This window comes from Eupeodes corollae, chromosome 1 (genome assembly GCF_945859685.1).
Source record: "Eupeodes corollae chromosome 1, idEupCoro1.1, whole genome shotgun sequence".
NCBI classification, from domain to species: Eukaryota; Metazoa; Arthropoda; class Insecta; order Diptera; family Syrphidae; genus Eupeodes; species Eupeodes corollae.
In genome coordinates this window covers 10,838,627-10,864,734 of record NC_079147.1, presented here as the reverse complement: position 1 = coordinate 10,864,734, position 26,108 = coordinate 10,838,627, and the positions used below count along the sequence as shown (strand labels likewise).

The following is a 26,108-nucleotide window of genomic DNA, read 5'->3' as shown; positions in this document are numbered from 1 at the left end:
CCCATTGACATCACGCTGAGTTCTTCCGATTATGTCAATGTCATCAGCATATGCCAGTAATTGGACAGACTTTTGAAAGATAGTGCCTCTGGTGTTGACGTGTGAGCTCTGCACTATTCTTTCAAGCACGATGTTAAAAAAATCGCATGACAGCGCATCACCTTGTCTAAAACCTTTTTTGACATCGAAAGGTTCTGTTAAGTTGTTTCCAACCTTTATGGAGCAGCGTGAATTCTCCATGGTCATCCTGCACAAACGGATGAGCTTGGCAGGGATGCCAAAACTAGACATGGCTCTATACAGCTCGTCCCTGTAGATGCTGTCATATGCGGCCTTGAAATCGATGAAAAGATGGTGGGTGTCGATTTGGTGTTCTTGAGTTTTTTCCAGGATCTGCCGTAATGTGAATATTTGATCAACTGTGGACTTTCCTGGTCTAAAACCACACTGATAAGGACCTATCAGGTTGTTGACGATGGGCTTTAGACGTTCACATATTATGGCAGAGAAGATTTTATAGGCGATGTTAAGTAGACTTATTCCTCTATAGTTGGTGCAGTTTAGAGGGTCTCCTTTTTTCAGGATCGGGCAAACAATACTGAGGTTCCATTCATCGGGCATGTTTTCTTCCGACCATATTTACAGATAAGTTGGTGCATGCTCCTAACCAACTTATCTCCAGCTGCTTTAAAGAGCTAGGCATTCAAGCCATCTGCTCCAGCGGCTTTATTAGACTTCAACTTAGATATGGCAATCTTTACTTCGTCTAAGTCGGGAGAACGGGATTGTTGGCTTTCGTCGTCTATATTGAATCGATCATCCTGTCTGACAGCGGAATTCAGTTCTTCGTCGCCGTTATACAGTCTGCAGAAGTGGTCATTCCATATCCTCAGCATTGACTGTGGTTCCACTATGATGTTTCCACTTTCGTTTTTGCAGCCTTCGGTTCTGTGAATTTCGTTTCACCTGTTCATAAAACTTTCGAACCTCATTCCTGCTTTTATACCTCTCAACATCTTCGACCGCACGCTTCTCATGCCCTCTCTTTTTCCTTCTGAAAAGTCGGCGTTCCTCTCGCCTCTTCTGCTCATAGAGCTCACGAGCAGCTCTCGTCCTTTTATGCAGCGCCGCTATGCGTGCCTGTTGTTTGGCTGCATTTGCCTGCCAACATTCCTCATCAAACCAGGGGTTCCTTGTTGGTGGCTGTTTGAAACCCAGCACATCAGAGGCGGCTTCTCTGATTGCATCTTGGCAATGTTGCCACTGGTTTTCGATACATTGTGTTGGCGGCAGATAACTTCGAGAGAGGTTACTTGTCACTCGGTTGGAAAAGGATTTGGCGATCTCTGGCGATTGTAGCCGTTCGACGTTGTATCTTCTCCCAGCACCTCCCTGTTTTGCCTTGGGTCTGGAAATCCGAAGTGCTACCCTGGCTACAACGAGGTAGTGGTCCAAGTCGATGTTAGCTCCTCGGAAAGTTCGTACATCCATAATGCTGGAAGCGTGTCTGGCGTCGATCGCAATATGGTCAATCTGGTTGACGGTAGATTGATCTGGAGAAGTCCAAGTTCCTTTGTGGATGTTGAGGTGTGGAAAATGTGTACTGGCTACCATGACGTTTCGCCCCGCAGCAAAATCTATGAGCCTGAATCCATTGTCGGAAGTGTTGTCGTGCAGGCTGTTCTTCCCGATTATTCCACCAAAGATGTCTTCCCTTCCTAGCTTGGCATTTAAATCGCCCAGGACTATTTTAATATCGTAGCTAGGGCACTGCTCATATGTTTTGTCAAAGAGCTCGAAGAACATATCTTTGGTGTTGTCGTCTTTCTCTTCTGTGGGGGCGTGCGCCCATATCAGGCTAATGTTGCCGAATTTAGCCTTGATGCGTATGGTCATGAGGCGTTCATTGATGCACCTATAGCTCAAGACTTCTTGCCTAAGTCTGGCTCCAATGACGAATCCGCATCCAAATAAGCGCTGTTGGTTTTCGTGGTAGCAGTCACCATAGTAAATATCGCAGTTTTTCATCCTCTTTTTGCCCGGCCCATCCCATCGTATTTCCTGGATGGCGGTGATATCTGCTTTATATCGTTCTAGGGCCTCCGCTTATTCTTCGGCCGCACGTGGTCTGTTAAGGGACCTAACTTTCCACGTGCATATCCGAAGTTCGTTGTCCTTTATTCGTTTGCGTTGGTTGTCAACAGTAAATCTGTCCGTATCCGAGGCTTGTTGGTGCTTCGCAACTTTGAAAGCTTTTACGTGGCCAGGAAGTCACCCCGACGCACAACCCCCAACCTGGAGGGCCAGATCCTAAGTATAACTCCAAGGATGGGGAGCCGGATAAATCCGCTCCTTACAGGCCTGGGCTCCGAATAAGTCGAAGAAGCCCTATAAGGTGTTCACTAAGTAGTTCAACCTTACTGGAACTGTAGACGCCACCGTTGATTCCATCTCGGGAATTCCTCCGCTGCCGTCTGGATAAGGAGAGGTGCCTTAGTGGAAACACCTCTCCCCACCTCTCTCCTTTGCTGCCCCCAACAACTTTCCACTGGGGTTGGAACCCAATCTCCAGTTGAGGTACTAGGCACCCGATGTTCACCACGTGGAGGTGAGAGTAGGAGTTGATAGACAGAGGTTGGTTTTAAGAAAAACCTGTGGACGCTTGTGTCCTCTTGAATGCACATGTCTACCATTTGAACATCTTTGGGAGAGTTCACCTCGAATAAAATTTGAGGGTGTTTCAGGTAGGACGGGTACCGGTCGGAACTCTAGATAATATATTTCCTCTATGACCGAAACCAAAACAAGAATGATTTTTGTAGGTTAAGTACGTGCGATTATTTTATTTGGTGCGAGTGTGGATAACGTGGAACGCGATTTAAGTTTGACAGTTCGTATCAACTACAATAATAAATAATAAATTTGTTTTCTTAAATTTATTAATATTTGATATTGAAAAATAAAAGTATGTATCATAAATCAAATAGAAACTATATTGCTATCGTTTTGTTAAGAATTTGTGTGTCTTCAAACGTATATAAACTCACATTTTGAATTCATTCGTCGTTCGTTGGTCGCGCTCATGTGAATACTACTAAAGAGAACTGGGATTTCAACAAAGAATTACAAAGCTATCCAAGAATTTCTTGAATAATGCTTTTTCAGTATATGAAACCTTAACCTTTATTTAAAACTTGTACATTTTTATATAAAAAGTTCGGTTGATTATCAAAACTATCCACTGAAAATTTTATTTTGGAGTAATTTTGAAACTATACGTTTACATACTTTTTTGTGCGCACCTGAAAGCTGTTTGTATTTTTTGACATCTATCTTAATTTAGGTATCCAACTTATTTTTCATTCAACTATCCACAATAGCCTATATTATATAAGTCAGGTTTAGAGAAGTCATTGTCTTAAAGTTCATAAACAAATCGAATCAAATGACATCATAAGAAAGACTTCCAACAATGTCAAATCACACGATCATGGCGGTCAATTGGCATTGCCACGACGGTAGATAACATGGCCACAGAATTTGTAGAGCAAAAAAGCTATTGTTTCTGCTTCGTTAGCAGGGTCGCCTTTACCCTTTTAGGGGTCCTGGGCACTTTTCAAAAATGGGGCATCTGTATGATTATATAAAAATGTTATGTTGTGTAATAAAGACAGGAAAAAGCACATAACTTTAAATTTTTAGACAAATACATTTTTTTTAATTCATTAAAAAGCTAAATAGTTATTGCAGCATTTACAGAAACATAAACAATGTAAAAATAAAAACAAAAAATAAATATTTCGAATAAAAATTCAAAAATAAACAAAATTTAAACAACAAACAATTAAGTAAGTTATTGAGAATGTAATTTAAAGAACAATATAGTGACACAGACTATATTTTTTTCAATTAAAAGAAAGAAATATTAATTGAAGGAGTCTTTTTCTTGATTTGAGATTAGCAAAATTATTGATCACATTGTCGCTTTCGATTGACATCATCGACAAACATGTCAATCTTTCTTGAATCATTGTAGTTTTCAGTTAGTTTTTGATTCTTTTTAACTAAGAGAAGGAATGTTCCCCATTGCTATCGGCCACCATCATACTCAAGAAAATTCTTAGTGCAATTTCAACATTTGGAAATTCATCTTCAATTTAATTAGTTTTTAAAAAATTATAAAGCTCTATAATATTGTCAGTTTTTTCATTTTCTTGTGGACTAATTTTCAAATTAGTCTTTTTAATTCAGGCATTCAGCATGTTGTTCATCTCCGTTCACATCTTCATTGTGAAATTTAGCAAAAGATTTGCAGTTCTCTTTTAAGTCTTCTGAATTCAGATTTTTTAATCGAAAAAAAGTCAAAACGTTGGCCAATCTTCATATACGAACATAGTCGCTGTTTCAAATGAACGTTTGGGGTGTCAACAATGGGAAGAAAGGTTTTAATTTTAATTTTTTCTTTCCCAGTTAGAATTACTGAGTGTCCAAAGCCCCTTTCAGAAAGGTTCTTATATCCCGAATCCGGGTTTTATTGTCTGGCTGATGAATCAAAGTTATCAAAATTGTCCCTAAACCCAATTATAAATTCATCTATTGCACTCATCAAATTTATTGCAAAATCCAAGGTAATATTTTGTTTTTGCAAGTTTTTTGAAAATATTAAATGATTCCTCTCTGGCCACTCGTGCCTGTCCTAAATCGTTCGCGATAGACATCAAAGGATCTTCAATTTCTTGATGACCTTTATATAAGGCGCTTAGAGCATCAGCTCGCACCCACCATCCTGTCTGAGAACGAATTTTTAAAGCTTGTTTTATACCTAAATGAGCAGTCAACACACTCCAACGATAAAAAGATACCGAACAAAATTATACAATTTTTGAATAATGTCAAAGAATTTGGTTGCTTCTAAGATACACCCAGCGGCATGTACTCCTACCATGAGTGCCCTACACATGGCACAAAAGTGCCTAATTTACATGCTTTTTTATTCTTGCCTGCAGACCAGAAAACCTTCTTGACATATTTGCCTCGTTGTCGAAGCTTTGGCCCCTGCAATCTGATATCGAAATGTCATGATCCTACATCCATAACATTGCCCCTGGTGATTGCGGGGCTCTGGGCCATATTCCTAGTGGTAAAGAGGAATCCGTTCGTTAGCTGTGTGGCACATCCATATCTTCCGATTCGGGCAATAAAAAGTTCGTTATCATCTCACAATAGCAGACCCCATTCACAATATCTGCCTGATTAATGATTCCGCTAGCCCAAGACACGCACCAAACAGAGACTTGGTTTTTGCGACAGTCACGCTTGGATGATTATTCGCCAAAATGCGGCAATTCTGCTTACTGACGAATCCCCTCAAGTGAAAATGTAACGATTAGGTGTGGTTCAAATTCAACAGAAGGCCCTTAAAATTTAACCACCCTCTTTATTAGGTGTGTTTAATAACACCATGTGCAAACAAGATCTTAACTTGTGGACTCCATTGAACATTTCCGATAACAGGACTACCGAGCTGGCTTAAGCTCGGTTAAGTCTATTATAGTTGGGCCTTTACGAACGGATTAAAAGAAGAACCTGTAGCTGTTTTTAGATCAGGGTATCAGGGTATCAGATATGCACTTGAAGTTGGTTGGAGCTAGTGACATCTTTGAACATATAATCTATAGTATTGTCATCATGATATTTTACGAGTTGGCAAATAGAGGCTGCAGCGGAATTAGCTCGTGTAGTTTTTTACTTCACCTTTTGAATACAAACTTCCAACGTCATATCGGTTGCGTTCAATCTGGATTTTTAGATACCTTATTTAAGATAGCATTGCAAAAAAAACAAAAAACAACTTTCAGCTGTTCACAAAAAGAAGACAAACATTTTGATATCGAGGTCCAAAATTATTTTAAACAAAAATTTTTAAAGGATTCATCTGATTCTTAGCAAAAACCGTAGACATTGAAATTGATTCTCGGGTTCCATCAAATTCAACCATATATCAGCTGTTCTGTCAGATACCTAAATTTACCAGAAATGTTCATCCTTTTTTTAAAATAATCAGGTGTTTTGGATCAGCTGTTCTTTGAAAAGTAAAACACTAACAAAAAGGTATCCGGATACCTTAACTGTCTGAGATTGAATGCAGCCATTTTCTGGTATATGTGGGTATCTGACAGAACAGCTGATTCAAATATGATTGAATTTGAAGGAAATCGAAAATTGATCTCAAATGTGTTGTTTTTTTTAGTAAAAATACGGTGAATTATTAAAATAAAAATAAATTTAGACCTCGAAATCAAAATGTTTGTCTGTTAACAGCTAAAAGACGTTTTTATTTCTTGTCAGCTACCTGAATTTAGGTAATCAACTGGTACAATAAGGTATCTAAAAATCCACATATGCAGGATAGCTTAGATTGAAAGCAGCTAAACTACAGCTTTGTAGGCATCTGTCAAACCAACTCTTTTTTTATAGCTAACTTCGACTCGACTATGCTTCATCAGTGAGAGTCAGGACAATTGTGTTGAATTAGGTTTTAAATTTTAAACCACTTTTTATGACAGTTTTGAAAAAATAAAGTTAATGCCGTTTGACAAAAATTTTAAACTGAATATGAACCGAATTTGTAATTCCCAAGGATTTCAATGGGCAGGTTCAGCCGACATAAAGGACTTGAAAGTAAGGCAAGTGTCAAGTATATGATTGGCTAGCTGCCAAAAAATTTCTTTTCAATTAAGGCAACTTTATTGGAAAGTAGGCTGGAAAGATAGTAAGGAAAAATCTCAATAAATATCGAGTGAAGTGGACTTACATATGTCAAAATGGCAATTGATCACGTTTTTTGTCATTCAACTGAAAACTGAACTTTACTACTTTGTAATTTATTTATTGTCTGTACAATTCATTGTTTTGTTTAAAAGGGTTCCTTATCACTCCGAAATAAGTATTATTTTTTGTATTGTTTTATTTGTAATTTTGACATTAGCTCCATTAAAAATGAAAGTCCAACAACAATTCGGTGCGCAGTATTTATTTCTTTTGACAGATGTTGTTGTTTTTTACTAAGTTGTGCGGTGAGGAATTAAGATTTTCTTAATTAAGGTGACGTCACACTTTTATGTGTTTATTTTAAGTTTGAAAAACTTAAATTATAGTAAAATTGTTAAAACTTGTTCACCTTTCTATAATTATCAAAATACTAGAGAATTTATAAAGTACATAGTGTCTTCGCACGCATTATTACACGAAGACTTTTCGGATGTTTAAGTCTGTGCATTATTTTGACAAATATCTTTTATTTCTACTTTCGTTGCCTTTCAATTTTGACGTTTCTACCATACCAAATATGTCAAAAAGTTAATCCGCATCCATTCAATTCACAACGGGTTTTTTTTGAAAATAAGTCTTAAAACACCAAAAATCTCAGTTTTTTGTAATACTTTGGAATGCAATTAATTTATTTATAACGATTTCTTCATTTGAGTGTGATCACATACACTAAATACTTATTGTTTGATGGCATTTTTGATATTAATTTATTTGTTTATACATCACAAGCATATTTTTTTTGTTTAAATGAGACTTATTTTTAATTAATCGCCATGCTTTCTTTATATTTTTGTTGTATTTTGTTGTCTTTCTTTACTATAAATGCAATGAAACACGATTTTTTAAATTATTTTATACTTAATTGTTGTGTATATTATTATATTAAACTAAGTTGTTTCACTTGTTGAGATAAGGTACAGGAATACAATAATAACAAAGAATGTACAATAGATTACAATAGATTCCTTAATATTTGTTTATGTTTTTTTCATTATTTTTTGTTTAAGAGTATAAATTTATATAATTATAATAATACACCGAAAATTGCCTTGATTTGCGCTAAATTTTAAAATCATTTTTATTCGTTTTCTGTGTCTAATTGTTCGCAAGTTACTTTCAGCAATCAGTGATAAAATAAAATTTAAATATATTTGGACCAAATGAATGAAGCCAATGCATGATTAATTTACCTTTTAGGCTAAAAACTATAATATCCAAATTTTGTTTTTTTTTTTTTATAACAATTTCATTAGGAAAAGGGGAATAGTTGTATCATAATATTTTGTGTTTTTTTGGGTTTGTTGTGTGTTTTTGTTTTATTCTAAGGAATTCAGCGTGAGCAATTGTTTGAGAACTTTCGTTTGAGATGTCTCTCGGATTTCGCCAGCCAAGAACATCTCGTCTACGACGGTGTAGACTTTGTAGAAATTAAATACTAAATCCAACTCACATACGTTGTGGAAGTATTCATTTAAGACTTCGACGAAATTGTGTATGGCTTCTAAGTAACAGAGATTGTTGTCGTTGACATCAACGCATATGCAGAAGTAGAGACCTGCGTACCTCCGGTAGACGATTTTGAAATTCCGGAACTGAAATGAAAGTTGATACAAAATTGTTATGGCTAGTTTAAAAATCATATAACTTAAAAAAATTGTATTTCTATTTGAATTTTTTAAAGATAATTTATTTAAAGATAATTTCTTTTATGACAAAGGTTTTATAAGTTTCATGAATAGGAAATACAAACAAAATTAAAAGCCTTGAGGTTGCTTGTTGGTTATTGATAAGACTGACACCGGAGTGGGTCGTTTGCCGCCAAAAATTATTACCCGTGTTTTGTTTGAAAATCTATCAATAGTATAGTAGGATTTTACACGAATAACAAAAACAATATCCGCTGTATGAATACTAACGATAAAAGTTAAAGTCGAATCTTAAGGCCCAACTATACTAGGCATAAGTTAGAATATGCGCGCATAAGTAAACGTGCGAATACAAAGAATCTCAATACGAACATAATGGAGTCTAGCTCCATGTCGTTCAATTTTTCTCAGTTTCGTTAACTTAAGCAAACTTAGCAAGTCGCTCGCCGCATAAGTAAAATCTGACATGTAGATACGTGAGCAAAATTGCATTATGGCTATCCAGTAATTTCACAAACTTATGTTAATTTTCGTTGGGTTTTTGACATAACCTTATGTTTGCTTATGCTTATTATAGTTGGGCCTTTACTACGGATGGGTTTTTGACATTTATACGAGTCTCGGATGGACCTTATGTGATTTCGATCTCAAATGTTGGTACGATTGATATTGCATTCGTATATCGATAGCAGTGTTCGTTGAGTAGTTGTGTATTTGGAATCATGAGTTTTCCATTGGGGAAGAAAATCAATCTATTACTGTTGATATTATTTAGTTTTGTTAGTGAAAATGGACTAACTGGGCTTATTTCGCAAGAATAGAAAAGATAGTTAAGTTTTGCTATGTTTCCATCAAAGGTGTATCTCAGTTTAAATTAAATAAATCTTTTTGGTGTTTGCACCGCACAAGAAGATTTAAAAATGATTAAGTTTGACAGAACTTTCTAAGATGCAAATGGTGTTTTGTTGTTTCTTATGAAGTGCAAGTGAGATAGTTTTATTCATGTTAAACAATGAAGAACCATATAAGAATATGCTACCTACTAAACGGTGATTTTTTAAGAGCTTGAGAACTTAAAAAAAAACGCATAAAATTTGCAAAATCTCATCGACTCTTTATTTAAAACGTTAGATTGGTCCATGACATTTACTTTTTGAAGATAATTTCATTTAAATGTTGACCGCGGCTGCGTCTTAGGTGGTCCATTCGGAAAGTTCAATTTTGGGTAACTTTTTCGAGCATTTCGGCCGGAATAGCCCGAATTTCTTCGGAAATGTTGTCTTCCAAAGCTGGAATAGTTGCTGGCTTATTTGTGTAGACTTTAGACTTGACGTAGCCCCACAAAAAATAGTCTAAAGGCGTCAAATCGCATGATCTTGGTGGCCAACTTACCGGTCCATTCCTTGAGATGAATTGTTCTCCGAAGTTTTCCCTCAAAATGGCCATAGAATCGCGAGCTGTGTGGCATGTAGCGCCATCTTGTTGAAACCACATGTCAACCAAGTTCAGTTCTTCCATTTTTGGCAACAAAAAGTTTGTTAGCAATTAACGATAGCGATCGCCATTCACCGTAACGTTGCGTCCAACAGCATCTTTGAAAAAATACGGTCCAATGATTCCACCAGCGTACAAACCACACCAAACAGTGCATTTTTCGGGATGCATGGGCAGTTCTTGAACGGCTTCTGGTTGCTCTTCACTCCAAATGCGGCAATTTTGCTTATTTACGTAGCCATTCAACCAGAAATGAGCCTCATCGCTGAACAAAATTTGTCGATAAAAAAGCGGATTTTCTGCCAACTTTTCTAGGGCCCATTCACTGAAAATTCGACGTTGTAGCAGATCGTTCGGCTTCAGTTCTTGCACGAGCTGTATTTTATACGGTTTTACACCAAGATCTTTGCGTAAAATCTTCCATGTGGTCGAATAACACAAACCCAATTGTTGCGAACGGCGACGAATCAACATTTCACGGTCTTCAGCAACACTCTCAGAAACAGAAGCAATATTCTCTTCTGTACGCACTGTACGCTTTCGTGTGGTTGGTTTAATGTCCAATAAAGTAAACTGAGTACGAAACTTGGTCACAATCGCATTAATTGTTTGCTCACTTGGTCGATTATGTAGACCATAAATCGGACGTAAAGCGCGAAACACATTTCGAACCGAACACTGATTTTGGTAATAAAATTCATTGATTTGCAAGCGTTGCTCGTTAGTAAGTCTATTCATGATGAAATGTCAAAGCATACTGAGCATCTTTCTCTTTGACACCATGTCTGAAATCCCGCGTGATCTGTCAAATACTAATGCATGAAAATTCTAACCTCAAAAAAATCACCCTTTACATGAGCAATTTTTTTACTAAATTTGATTAAAACAAAACTTGACTCAACTCCGATCCCCGACCGAAATCGAGTCGAATCAAGCTCATTTAAAATCGATTCAGGTATATAAACAATTGAGGCTCGCTTCAAGCTCGCTTCAAAATCACATGGTAATGTAATAGTCTACGAACAAACCCCCTTCTTGAAGTTTTTATTTTATGTCAAATTGGTTGTTATTGCAATTGATAAATGAATATTTTTTTATAGAATCTTCTACCATTTCTTCTTGAAAATTGTCTATTTTATTAGTTTTTTTTTGCTCAAGTTAATTTTAACTTTTGAATTTTTTTAAATTGTTATTCTGACAGGTCTTCTTTCAGTTGTACCAATTTTTAAATACAAAAATCTTTCTACTGCCGATGCGTTTTCTTGGGAATTTTCTACTTTAGTATTTATAGAATGCCAAAAAAACACGGGTATTGTTAATAATTTTATTATTTGGAGGTTGAATTGGGTTGAAGTCGTTTACAAATGATACATTACGCCCTTAAGACTTACTGAAGGGGTTATAACTACCCTTAACATGTTTAAAGTTTAAACACAGTGCGAACTTAAGAAAATAGGGAAGAACTTAAGAGAAGATACCGCACATTGGCACATTGGTCTTTATGTTTTGAGTATCAAAATGAGAGGGAATAACAGATTTGGGTAAAGGAATCCACATGCCTGACGTGCGGTTAAAAAAGAATCTCTGTACTTGACAGTACTTTCGAAATTTGTCTTAAGCGTAAACTGATGAACATTCCAGAAAGTATGGAATGTTAAGACTGAATTTTTTGAGGGGAGAGGGGGTTAACTGGCTAATACCAGATAAATCCCTGCTCTTTAAACTATTTGGCAATTCGTACGAAACGTAAGTGTTTGTTTTGAAAAAGTTCTAAGTATTCGCCCAGATAAATTTTCAAGTGAGGTGGGAATCGTTTTTAATTTTCTACAGAGTTTAAATAAAATATGGATCATGGAACTCTCGAGAAAACCTATTGGCGAAACGAAGTGTTCTGTTATATTTTTTACAATACACTTATAGTGATCAGTAAACGTTAAAGGCTAGAACAACACCAAGGTCACAAAAACTGGATCCTTTATTCAAACGTTTATATTACTTTTGCGTGTAAACATATTTTTTACATTTGTCAGTATTTAAAATCAAACTATTTTTATTATTTTATCGTTAAATAGCATTTTGACGATAGTCTCACTTCACGTAAGACGACAATCGTCAAAGTGATGTCGCCAAAACGATAGCTTGCGCTAGATAGCTTAACCTTTCTAAGCCCGCGACAAAAAAAAAAATAACACGTATACCCGCGCACGGTCTCTCGGACCGAAACTAAAAAGCCCGTAGTTTCTCTTCTACTTCGAATATCTTTATTATTTTTTTTAATCTATAGAATAATATATTAATAATGAAATAAGACAAGTCTTTATTATTTTTTTTTAAATTTAATAAATAAATAAAATTGCTAAAGTTCACCGTTACTAAAATATTTGAAAAAAAAAATATTTTTTTAATTTAATAGGTATCGTCTGTCATTGATTTCCAAATACTCTAAGCAAATCGAAATAAAAATAATTCGGCGTAATTGAGCTTTGTTACAAAGTGAAATTAAAAACTGAGAAAACAAAATTAAAATGGTTATGGAGGCAATATCTCTTCTAACCTATGTATATTTAAGCATTTATGTTTTTTCTTTCTCACTTGTAAAATAATCTAAATCATTATAGTTTTGTTCAAAGCTTTTTCAAAAAAGCCCTTTATAATTTTAATATTATCAGACATAAATAACATCGTCCTTTTTGCAACTTCTCATAGACAAAAACCAAGTTTAATAACATTTTCAAGTTATCGAACAAGCATTACCTTTCGTTGAGTTCATTTTGACATTTCGAGCGTTTTTCCTTTTTAAGTTCAGAGCAGAGCTCGAACTGTCAAAAAAATGTGTTTCTTTTTGAGCTCTGATCGCTCAGAACTTCAAATTCGTGTTTCTTTTTTAGCTCTGAAAATGTTCAGAACGCGCTCTCGGAGCTCAGAATAAAATAACAGAGTAAACGGAGGAAAATGCTGAACACAAATAATTTGATATTTGAAAGCAGGGATATTAAAAAAAAACATCGTCAAAACAATAAAAATGACGGAAGAGGCTAGTCGCTTTAGTAGAAGGAAAGATAATTTAGAAAAAACTAATTGCATATAGCAGTTTTATGAATCAATTTTTATTTCAGGAGTCAAATGGACCAACTCTATGACTGTTTTATGAATTAATTTGATTAAAGAACCTTTTTAACGCCTTCAAATAGACTACATTTGAGATCATGACAGTTTAGTGCTTAAGTTGTTTCATAATTAAATCAGAGAGCTCTGAACATACTCTGCTCAGATTTCTACTCTACTCTGCTCGAAAGAAAAAGGCCTTTCAGTTATCTTATACTGAAAACGATAGACGAGACTATAGTAACAAAGTTACGTAAATCAAATTATTGGCGATATCGTTAATGATAATCGTTTTAAAAATTACGAAATTGCTTCCCTTGATGGAGTTAATATTTCGGAAAATGTTAACGTCATCTGCATAGATTAGCGATACAGAATTATTTAAAGCAGGAGACAAATTATTGATAAATAAAATAAACAGAAATGGAGAAAGGTGACTCGCTTAAGGTACACCAGAATTAACTTTAAATTGTCATATCCATAAGATATGACGAAATCCACATAAGTTAAGTCCAATTTTGCATACACTATTAAGTAGAATTTTATGACTTAATTTGTCAAATGTCTTGCTAAAGTCTGTAAAGATGCATTCGACTTGAGAGCGTTTTTCGAATGTATCCAAACAAAAAGTGGAGAATTGTAACAAATTCGTAATTGTAGATTAAAGCAATTTAGAAATAGTCTTTTTTATAGAGCGTTATGTATGAATATTTCAAAGATCTGGTAACCGAGAACATTTTAGAAACTTGTTGAAAAGAAAAAACAATGGATAGGAACATAAGAAATACATTTTTTCAACATAAATGATGGTATTCCATCAGAACTAGGACTGCAGCATTCATTTAGCTTTAAGATATTGTCACGTTTAGAGGCCTTTGAAATCGAAAAATGTATTGATGTAAGATGATTTTATTCTTGTGTTAGGAGAAATGGAAACTGAGGTGCTTGTAGAAAAAAAAATGTTTATGGGCACTCTTAAATTAATCTGCGAACATGTTCGAAATTGAATCGGAAGATGGGTTGAAGAATTTTCAAAGGTTATATTTAATTTAAAATTTACGTTTACTATTATTATACTTATTTCCATATATTTCTTTTATATGAAATTTGATTTGATTAAAATTAAGAAAGGGTATTTCTTTTAAAAAGCACAAAAAGTGGTTTATGGTATTAGTTTTTTAAGAAAAAGCTTTAGTTGAACTTTTATATCAACTCAATTCTTATCTGATTTTCTACTAAATTTAAAAAAAAAGTGCATAGTAGATTGAATTGCATTTTAGAATAACTTCAAGAGCTTATTCTTATTGCTCGTTTTTTTCTCGCTTTTTTGTTAAATTTTTACGTTATTTGAGCATCAACCCGAAAATGAGAATTAAACTTGAGTTTTGGATGAATAAAAGCTTTGTAATTATATCCAGATCAACTTTTTGCATCGTGTGAAGCCCAACACTTAGCAGCATTTTTAGCAATGTCGAATGTGTGACCACTCCACAACAAGTGTTTTGTGATGCACATACCTAGAATTAAAAGCTGTTAAGTCTCCTTGATGCAAGTACCACCGATGAATAGTAGCATTGGGATAGGGTTACTCTTTTGAGACAGTGGACAGCATTCAGTTTTCGAAGCATTAAATTCTACACGATATTTTGTTCCACATTGCTCTCAAGGTCAAAATTTGATGAGGTTTATATACGCTGCCGTTGATAGTCCACATCCGAAGGAAAAGGATGAGTATTTAAACGAACATGAAAAGCTAAGAGTACTGTCATCAGCGAAAGTTAAGTACGTTAGAACTTTCAGCCAAAAGATCATTTATAAAAATAAGGAAGAGTGTCGAAAACAAAACGGAACACTGGGGAACTCCTGTGTTTATTTTAATTGAAGAAGCTTTTGATCTTCAAGATATGTCAAGGTTAGGTTAGGTTTAAGTGGCTGTCCATGATGGAATCGGACACACTTAGGCCAGTTTAATGGCCCATTGTGATACCACATCTTGAGGCTTCCTCCTAAGCTCAATGGAACCAGCCTGAGTCCCTTACGAAACGTGAGTGGCTGATTATTCCGATATGATTTAGATCGTTTAGATCGTTATAGAAGAATTCTCCTAGGAAATTCTTGCGTTTTCGAGCCAGAGCAGGGCATATACAGAGAAGATGAAGAATTGTTTCCTCCTCTTCCTCGTCCATACACCTTCTGCAAAAGCCATTTGAGAAAACGCCAGTGTACGGTTATGACACCTATTATCGAGCTTATATGCGATCTGCTTAGAGATAGCAAGCACCTTGAACGTTTTAAATCTAGTGTTGGCCAGATGTTGTTCCACTTGGTATTTGCCTTCTTCATAGCGTCTTGCATTAGCAATAGTTTACATGTTTGCCAAACGTGGTAGGATGGGCTGCGAGTTCATCTGCCTTACAGTTACCTGGTATGTCTCTATGGCCCGGCACCCAGCAAAGGTGAATGTTAAACTGTTGTGCCATCTCCATTAGAGATGATCGACAGTTATGGACTGTTATAGAGTTTGAAGAGATAAAGTCCAGAGATTTGATAGCAGCCTGACTATCTGAGAAAATACGGATATCAGATGTTAATATCACGTTTTCTTTAAGCTAGAACAAGACTTCTTTTATCGCCAATTTCAGTCGTTCAGAGTACACACCTTCACCAACCCTTCTTTTGTTTTTGAACCCCATCTGTATAAAAATGGATTGACCGATCTTCCAGGAATGCCCTATCCTCCCAGAAAGATCTGGAAGATAGAAATCTGGAAGTTTCTGTCGAATTGCAGTTGGGGGATGGCGTAGTCTATGTTCTTTGGAATTGATTCTAAATACCTAAGAATTACGGAGTGGTCAATGTTGTTATTAGTCCACTGCGACAAAGATTTGAGGCGAATAGCAGAGCTTAAAGCTATTTGTTTGCTAAATATATCAGAAGGTGTTAGGTAGAGTAAAGTGTCCAGGTATACATAGGCAAGCTGAAGGTTGGACTTGATCTAATTTGTCGCGGTTTCTAGCTTGCTGTGAATGTCAAGATCTAATAGTATTCAAGCAACGGTGAGAGTGGGAATCTTTAATAGAATCGTTAACGGTTTCAAGTAAGAATTAATTTTTGATTTTTAAAAAGTTTTGTTTTTATATATATGTAAATAAAAATTGTTTATTGTTGTGACGTGATTTTATACAACTTTTGTAGTAGGTTTTTAAGACAAAAGTGAATTTTCCAAGATTGATGTGAAAATCCAATTATACAGCACTGTTTAATTTTCGTTAGCAAATTTAAGTACTGGAAGCCCCCCGCTCCTTGAAATGTTCGTTAATCAGTTGTTGTGAGAGAAAGAATGGAAGCTTTTAATAAAAAAAGGAATGTAACATAGTAACTTCAAAATTAGTGATTGGCAAACTAGAAAACTTTGAAAAAAACGAGACAACAGATGATGAATCATTGATCTTCACCCATGAGCAAGTAACTAAACACTATTCGAGTGTGTGGGCTTTCAAATTTTACCAAATCGATCAAAAATTTAGTAGCCTGTTTTAGTTCTATAAAAAGGACATGTGGCTATCATAACACTTTGAGAACGTAGACCCGATTAATTCAATTTAAACATTTCTTTGTCGCTCAGGCGACGGACTAGTCACTGATAAAGCTTCGGTTCCCTCTTCCGAGTCTGAAACTCCAAAGAACCGAAGAGAACAAAGACGTACTCAGGACAGCGCAAATAGATCCAGAAGAAGCCATCTTTGACGATGACTTTTACATAATTGGAGATTCGAAGGAAAACGTGGAGGCAGTGGGAGCTGCTCTCCAACAAGTGTACAAGGTGAAGGTTAGCATTCGCCCCAACCACGACCTGGAAAACAGAACCCTACTTAATCACTTTTACCTTCGAAATGATGTCACACAATGCCGATCTGAAAACCGCGGTTTCATGCGGTTCAATGACGATTCCCTGTCAAATGCCATAATCGCCGAGCAAACGGGACCAAGTCCCTTGTTAGTGACGAAGGTTGAGCTTCAGCTCATCTTCAACTCAATAAAAAACAAAAAATCAGCAGGTGTCGATGGTATATCCAACGTTGTACTAAGACATTTACCGATGGAGGCAATTGAAATTTACACCAAACTCTTCAAAAATGCACTGAATAATGCATATTATCCAGTGCATTGGAAGACTGCTGTGGTTCATCCTCTCCCGAAAAAGGGAAAGGACAACTCCAACCCGTCAATTCTTCAGTCGATAAGTCTTCTTCCGAGCATCAGCAAAGTTTTCGACAAAAATCATTAATAGGGCTCTGACTAAGTGGGCTGCGGATAACAAAATAATTCCGGATAAACAGTTCGGGTTCAAGGCGGGTCATGACACAATTCATGCTGCGTCTAAACTCGTTTCTGATCTCCAATGGAATAAATCAAAACAACAATGCACAGGTGCTGTTCTGGTTGATTTGGAAAAGGCCTTTAACACCGTATGGTTAGAGGGTCTTTACCTAAAACTGAGAAGGCTTGGCATAAGCAAGCCATTGTTGTATATACTTTATGATATGCTTAACGGTAGAAAGTTTGTTGTCAAAAGTGGCAATGTAACTTCTACCACAACATTCTCAATTAAAAATGGTCTTCAACAGGGAGCGGTGAATTCGCCGATTCTCTTCAGCATTTACACCAGCGATCTGAAAGGTAGTCTTACAAAGGCAATTGCGTACGCCGACGATCTAATTGCGTACAGAACGGCCCAAAAGGTTAAGGTTATTAGAATTCTCTTGCAGAGTGATTTCGACAAGATTCAGCGATAATGCGACGACTGGAAACTGAAAATAAATGTCCAGAAGTCAGAGACAATTCTGTTTCGGACTCCGTTGGCTAGGGCCACTAGGGGTACGTGCAAGAATTGGCGCAAGATGGTCATCGTTGATCTTCACGGGCAGCCATTAGCGAGCAAAAGTGTAGAAAGTACCTCGGTATTTGGTTAGATCAGTATTTATATTTCGACAGACATATAAATGCTGCTCTGACCAGGGCCAGAGGAGCCTTCGCTCTGACGAAACGACTGTTTTACAGCAGTCGGCTTGACCCCAGATTGAAGGTAATTTACTACATGGCCCTCATACGGCCGATGATCGTTTATGGTTGTCCTGTGTTGTTCAACGTTGCCCCTTTCCAGATGGAGAAGTTTCGGGTGTTCGAGCGGCAGTGTTTACGACGCTGTACCGGCTTACTTCGAACAGCCGAGTCTTCTTATGTGCATTACTATTCTAACGATGTCTCGTGATAAAACTCGTTCGAGGTCACATTGCAAGAGCTATGTCTTCGACCAACAATTTAATTTTCGGGGCGTTCTATCCGAACGACGAGTATTTTGAGAGTGCACGCTTGAGCGGCTTCATTCCCCCAGAGGCATTCCTCTTTTTAGATAGATGCGCTCTGATACAGGATAGATTGACATTTCCGCTAATCTACAACGTAAGACGACGAACCGTGGATAGGCGACTCCTGTACAATCGGGTCGTCATGGCACAAGGCGGAGCAGAGCTCCTTCGGTTCAGAAGGGCTGTGTCCGAACGGGACCCTCAATGAGAGGGCTATCGACGCAGCTCTACATATCATTTATAAACACCTCGATTCTAAAACGTTTTATGGCAAGAGTCAAAGAACTTTTACTGTGGCACGAGAGAATTGAACATACAAAAAAATTCTTTTTTTGGAATGAAAATATTTTTACAATTGAAGAAGTTTATAACAACGACAAAGATACAATTCATGCCAAATCATTATATCAAACACTCCTCTATAATGTTTTGATTGAAAGTCTTACTCCAAAGTTTACCATCTTGCCATTTTTGCGAACGAAAGTGATAAGTTGTACCATAACAATGTGATGAGGGTTTAATAAAGGATGGATTCTTCTGCTGGATTTTGGTAAGACAAACGAAGCTACAACAATAAAAAAGTGTCTCAGGTTTAACGTTGTAGGCCTTAGAGAATCTTAATAAATAATAAGTCATGTTGAGTGAAACTACTTTTTTAATTGAACTAATAATTTGTAATTGAACAATAATGAATACAAAACAATATATAATTTTTGTCTTTGAGTGATTTGTACAAGATCTCATGACACGATTAGTTAGAGAAAAAAGTATACAGCGAACGTGCTTCTTCAAGATGCACTAGTTTCTTAAATGAGTAACTCATTGAGAATTTGTAAATTGGTTTTCCATATAAAAAAGGTGAAGTCAGTTAAGAAAGATTAAATTGATTACGACAACCACAATTTTTGAACACGAGAGGGAGAGACAAGGTAAGGTAAGGTAAAGAACGAATCTCTGTACTTAACAGTACGGCTGAAGTTGCCTTAAAGGGTATACTGATGAGCATTTTTAGAAGTGCGATTATTACGATTAAACAATTGAGGGGGAGGAATAAAGCTGGCTATTTCAACGCTAGTACTTGTAGCGTGATGGTTAGTGCGTTGGACTGTCATGCAAGGGCTTCATTCCCTGCCTGTGCCACCTAACTTTTATCACGGGTACTGCCTCTTGCGAGGAATTGGCAAATCCTCCAAGAGTAATTCTTGTCATAAAAAAGTGCTTTCTCAAATTAGCCGTTCGGATTCGGCATATAAACTGTAGGTCCCTTTTATCTCTGACAACATTACTCGCACACAGGAATGGTTGACAGTTGTAAGTCACCCTGGTTCTTCATGTTGCGCCACCTAATTTATCTATTTTATTTTTTATTTCAACTAAAATAACCTTAAAGTTGAATGTTTATTACAAAGAAGTTCAATTAAACTAAATAAGATAATGATATTAATGCTTTTATATTGTGACCAAAAGCTTTGTTTTAATCTTATTTCAAGGAAGATGCACAGGATTCCGATGGATATTCATATTAAAGCACATCTTTTTGTACCTTTGTTTGATCATCAAACATACATCAAAGATTAATATTTTGCAATTTGAAAACACATTCATTTGTTTGTCTTTATGGCATCAGTATATTTAGATAACGTGAGAAATAGTTCGAATTTACTTTATCAATAAAAGTTGACCTAAAATCGAAGCTAAGAATGGGAAAAATTATCAAAGAACACTTCTAAAAATCCAATTGGTACCCAGCTCATTATGTGCCAACTCACTGATAGCCCACATACTAAAAATCAACCCCAATCAGAATCAAAATTTGGTATTTTCTCAGCTAGATATGGACGGCGAACGGAATGTCGGAGTTCATCAACCCTCTACGTACTACGACGACCTTCCGAGCACTTTTTTTTATCGACCTACGATAGGTGAAGGAATTTTTTTTCCTCTTCTAAGAAGAATACGCCCCACTAAAAATCTTGGTGCCATTGCCAACAACTCACATAAAATTCTCCAACGCAAGCGATAATAAAAATAAAGCTTAAAATATCAATTCATTCATTATCACTTTTGATTAAAAAGGAGAACGAACAAAACCAAAAATACCTCAACGAAATTGGTGTGTTTTGCATCTCGAACTGTGACCACTGCATGGACTTCTTCAATTAATTTTTGTTTTTCGTCATCGTCAAAGTTCATGTACCATTTGGCAAGGCGGGTTTTTCCAGCTCGATTTTGGATTAAAATAAAACGAATCTATGAAGAAATTTATGAATAAACATTTAGATTGAAGTATATTCGATTGATTAACCATTTTATTTGATGTTTTTTGACTGTGGTTATTTGATTTTTATTGGAAAATTCGTAATCACCAGATTTGAGACTGTGCACCAATTTCTATTGCAAAGGAATTAAATTACAAAATAGTGTACATCAAAAAACTGTCAAAGTGTCATCGAGATTTTTTCTTCCATTGATAAACGTAGAGGATAGATGGGCGGCTGGGAAGGGTGCGTTCAGATCTATATATGTGGTGAGTTAAGAAATGTTTTACTGCATTAAGCTAACTAAACCAGTGTTGTTCCATAAGAACATTCATTTTAATAATAAAAAAGAAGCTAGGATACGACGCACTCTGAAAACTTTCAATTCGTGGTCGTCTGTCGATTTTTCTAAAATGTGACTTATGTTTTTCTTCCTTCTCATAACACTTGTCGAAAACCATTTTATTAGCTTTTTGTTGGTTTTGTTTTTCATAAAAAAAAATTTCGATTGAATTTTTCTAAAAAATCAACTAAAAATTAGTAAGTTTGACTACAAAATCAGTTTACGTACAAGATTTTTAGTCGAAAACTTATTTTACCTACGTTAGTACTATTTTTTAAAATACCATTTTCTTATGCTAACAACAAAATTTAGCATTTCAATTTTGTGTATTAGTTCTTTTAGATTTTAATTCTTATCTAAGGATTTTTATAAAAAAAATTGACGCAGCAGATAAAAAAACCAAAGAAAAGAAGAAAAGCAAGATTATTTAAGAAAGGTTAAAATTTATAGCCAAATGTTGGAACGGAACCAAAAATCTTCCAATTTTTTATAATTTAAAACATAAGTAATTTTAAGTTTAAGTTGAAAGATAACTTATAAATTTTTAAAGCTAATACACAATCTAAATGCTTCTTACCCAGCGAACAGTAAAAAACCTAGTAAATATAAATGTTAAAAGTTTTATTAAATATAAAGTATAGTTTAAATCTAAATTTATAAAAAAAGCAGTAAGAAACAAAATATAGAAAAAATTAATCGAAATTTTAAAATACTTAAAGCTACCTAATTTATGCTAAACCTAAAGTTAATAGGAAAAACCAAATTTCTTAAAGCTAAGGCTAGGCGCACACATGCAACTTTTTCGAAAATAAATAGTTTGATCGTCAGTTGCTTAAACATCGAGCACATAAGCAACGCCAAAAGTAATCAACGAAATAAACCAATACACAGAAAACATTTATTCACTATTTCTATCTCATATACACGAAACAAAATAGTTTCAAATTTGTCCTACTTTTTTGCTTATGAAAGAATAGAGTACATATATTGTTGGAATTCAAAATTATATAAAATATATTTTTTGTTTTTTGAAAGTCAATAAAATTTTTTAGGCATGGATTTTTACGAAATGGCACTCATATGTGCGTTTGAATTAAAAAGAAGGAATAAACCTGCAACCAAAAGGCAATATTGGGTTCAACCTTTGAACTCACAACGCCTTGTAAAAGGGCAATTTCAAAAAATTTATCTAGACCTCCGCTTTTTTCTCCTGCGATGAAAATAAAAAATCCTTTAAATTTTGCTTTACTTATTTATTTTTAGTGATAGCAATATAATAGATCTTTAGTAACTAACTTTATACTTATATATATATGGAAAGATACATCAAATAAATGAAATTCTTATTAAACGAATTGTAAAATGACCTTATCCATTTACTTATTATTTTTTATTTATTCCTTTTAACTTAATAAATAATCGGATTGGAATCTCTTACTTTACATGAATACTTTAGGCTAACTGATTGCTGAATCACTTATTTCATCAATCACTTGTAAGGCATAATCAAACTGCTCTTAAGCGTACATGTACGTCCTTCCACAATTGGAGTGGCAGGAAACCCAACTCCAACAACCGCTACCTTACGGAAAGTTTCTGTACGACCTACAGCTCTGTAAAATAAAATAATAAAATTTATATAATTCACATTTTACAAATAAATAATCAAATAATATTCGACGAAGGCTTGGGATAACTAATATATTTTAAAAGAGAAAAGAATTATTTTTGTTTATTATAAAAACAAATATTTAATAGACCACCAAGAAAAAAAAAAAAACAAAATATTTAAAAACAATGAATTTGTTTTGGATCCGATTGACACCTATTAATAAATCCAGCACTGCCAAAGCTCTTTTTAAATTTTCAAATTAGAATATCAACATCTTTCGGATCGATGCCATAATAGTCGACAATACCGCGACCATACGCTATGCGTCTCATACAAATGCAAATAAGGTTTGTATTTCTTTTTCAATGCAATAACTTCGGACAATCGAACACTCCAATATACTTCACAACGGGGACTGCCTAAAGCCAACCCGTCTGTTCTGCACCGCTCTTCAAGCATCTTGTTTCTTTTAAAGTGAACTCAAATGTCCAACCGTAATCCTTGGTTATGCGATCTTTGAGAGTTACTTACCCCTTCCCCCCCCCCAGGGACACTGCAAGTTGGGCAATTCCAGCAATCTCGGACCTTCCGCTAGACATACCCTGAATAGAAACTCTCGAAGGCATCGTATAGCGTAACATAGCCCTGGAAAAAAAATGGAATTTGAGACTCAGTATGTCAGTTCGTAAATTTCAAATCGATTCAAATCGTCATCTTACCTCTCGATTATTTTCTTTAGCTACTTTTGGGGCACACATCAATTGATTGATGTAGCCCAATATCATTGGCAGGTAAAAGCCAAGATATACTAGGAAGGCTGCGTGTAGAGGAACCTTTTCGAATGAAGATTTGCTCCGTTTAGGATCATCATAGAATCCTCCTCTTCCTGATACTGCTGGTCCTGTGGGTGCTTTTCCGTTTCAGTGTTGTTTATGTTACTCTTTATTGTATACATTTCCATTTGCAGTCTGGTTGATAGCATTCCACGGTGACAGCGTTGTTTTACTCTTGACATTCCCATTTGTGAGACGCGAAACTTCATTCGAAATAATTGTGCTTTATTCCATTTTTTAAACGATGACGCACTTGATTGAAGTACATAATAATCTGAATATAAAAATAATTAAAAAATATGTTTTGTTTTGAGTTACAAATAATAATAACCATCACCTTGGTCTTGCCCTCATTGACCACTAAACCCATCTTCTTCGCTTTCGTCGCAATGATCAAAACTCTCCACTGACATCACGCTTTGATCTTTCAATTATGTCAATATCATCTGCGTATTTGCCGGTTGAGTTTTGCACAATTCTTTCCAGAACGATGTTGAAGAAGTCGCATGACAGTGCATCGCCTTGTCTAAAACCTTTTTTGACACCAAATGCATCGATAAGATCCTTTCCGACCCTGATAGAGCATCGTGAATTCTCATTCGTTATTCTGCACAAACGGATAAGTTTGACAGGGATGCCAAAACTAGACATGTAGAGCTCTTTTTCCTATGGATGCTGTCATACGTGGCTTTAAAATCGAAAAAGAGCTGGTGGGTATAGATTTGAAGCTCCTGGGTTTTTTCCAAGATCTGCCGTAGTGTGAATATTTGGTCGATAGTGGACTTTCCTGGTCTGAAGCCACACTGATAAGGACCAATCACTCTTCAAAAGTTCATATAATATGGCAGAGAGGATCTTATACGCAATGAGACTGGTGCCTCTGTAGTTAGCGCAATTTAGAGGGTCTCCTTTTTTATGTATCGGCCAAACTATTCTGAGATTCCACTAATTGGGCATGCTTTCTTCCGACCATATTTTGCAGAAAAACATATTAGGCTACACAAATAAGTTAGGAAGAAACTAAAGTGTTTGTCAGTCACAGATTACACTTTTCTCGAGAGATTCAAAGCTTTCATATTAAAATAATAGACATGACACATTCAATTAGCTATTATTTTAACTAAAATTCATTAAATTCGTCTTTAAATGTCATTTCTAGAGCATCCAAAGCAAATTCACTTATAAGAATAGATTTTTTAATTTTTTAAGATCTTAAAAAACCACTTTTAGAAAACTGTACAGTATTTATATGAGTCAAAGAAAAAGATGAAATTGAACACGAGTTTAAAGGAATTTAAAAATTCAACTTAAATTGGTGATCTTTTATTCAAGGTTTCTTCTGAAGAACCTGAATATTTGCTCTTTCTTACAGAAAGACCTTATGAAAATTATTTAAAGCATTTCTAAAGTTTTTTAATATTCTAAATATGTCAAAACAAAGATTATAGTTGTTTTTCATTGCAAACGGCTTTTTGGTGAATATCGTTAAATTATTAACAAATCTTTAGATGAAATGTATACTTAGGCTAGGCGCGCACATGCAACTTTTTCGAAACCAAATAGTTTGATCGTCAGTTGCCCAAACATCGCGCACATAAGCAACTCCAAAAGTAATCAACGAAATAAACCAATACACAGAAAACATTTATTCACTATTTCTATCTCATATACACGAAACAAAATAGTTTCAAATTTGTCCTACTCTTTTGCTTATGAAAGAAAAGAGTAGAAAAAAATTACAAAATTATATAAAATATATTTTTTGTTTTTTGAAAGGCAATTAAATTTTCTAGGCATGGATTTTTACGAAATGGCACTCATATGTGCGTTTGAATTAAAAAGAAGGAATAAACCTGCAATCAAAAGGCAATATTGGGTTCACCCTTTGAACTCACAACGCCTTGTAAAAGGGCAATTTCAAAAAATTTATCTAGACCTCCGCTTTTTTCTACTGCGATGAAAATAAAATATCTTTCAATTTTGCTTTACTTATTTATTTTAATTGATAGAAATATAATAGATCTTTAGTAACTAACTTTATACTTATATATATATGGAAAGATACATCAAATAAATGAAATTCTTATTAAACGAATTATAAAATGACCTTATTCATTTATTTATTATTATTTATTTATTCCTTTTAACTTAATAAATAATCGGATTAGAATTTCCTACTTTACATGAATGCTTTAGGCCAACTCATTACTGAATCACTTATTTCATCAATCACTTGTAAGGCATAATCAAACTGCTCTTAAGCGTATATGTACGTCCTTCCACAATTGGAGTGGCAGGAAACCCAACTCCAACAACCGCTACCTTACGGAAAGTTTGTGTCGTACAGCTCTGTAAAATAAAATAATAAAATTTATATAATTCACATTTTACAAATAAATAATCAAATAATATTCGACTCAAAGTGAACGCTTGGGATAACTAATATATTTTAGAACAGAAAAGAATTATATTTGTTTATTATAAAACCAAATATTTAACAGACCACCAAGAAAAAAAAATATTTAAAAACAATGAATTTGTTTTGGATACGATTGACACCTATTAATAAATCTTTATCTTTGTTCCATCAATAAAACCACCAGCACTGCCAAAGCTC

At 35.1% G+C, this 26,108-nt stretch overlaps 1 protein-coding gene across 1 annotated transcript; it reads right to left on the bottom strand.

Annotated features, from left to right (window-relative positions):
• Positions 1 to 7,423: 7,423 nt before the first annotated feature.
• Positions 7,424 to 20,905, bottom strand: LOC129942241 (AP-2 complex subunit sigma). Its single transcript, XM_056051097.1, has 3 exons — positions 20,751 to 20,905; positions 20,546 to 20,695; positions 7,424 to 8,423 (listed from the first exon to the last, which is right to left on the bottom strand). The coding sequence occupies exons 1-3, from the start codon at positions 20,751 to 20,753 to the stop codon at positions 8,148 to 8,150; spliced, it is 429 nt and encodes a 142-aa protein (XP_055907072.1). The 5' UTR covers positions 20,754 to 20,905; the 3' UTR covers positions 7,424 to 8,147.
• Positions 20,906 to 26,108: the final 5,203 nt, after the last annotated feature.

What these genes read in the sequence shown, in the direction of transcription:
- LOC129942241 (XM_056051097.1), bottom strand. An exon ending in AACACACCAATTTCGTTGAG is followed by an intron (nt 8,424 to 20,545) that starts GTATTTTTGGTT and finishes CTTTCATTTCAG; the next exon opens with TTCCGGAATTTCAAAATCGT.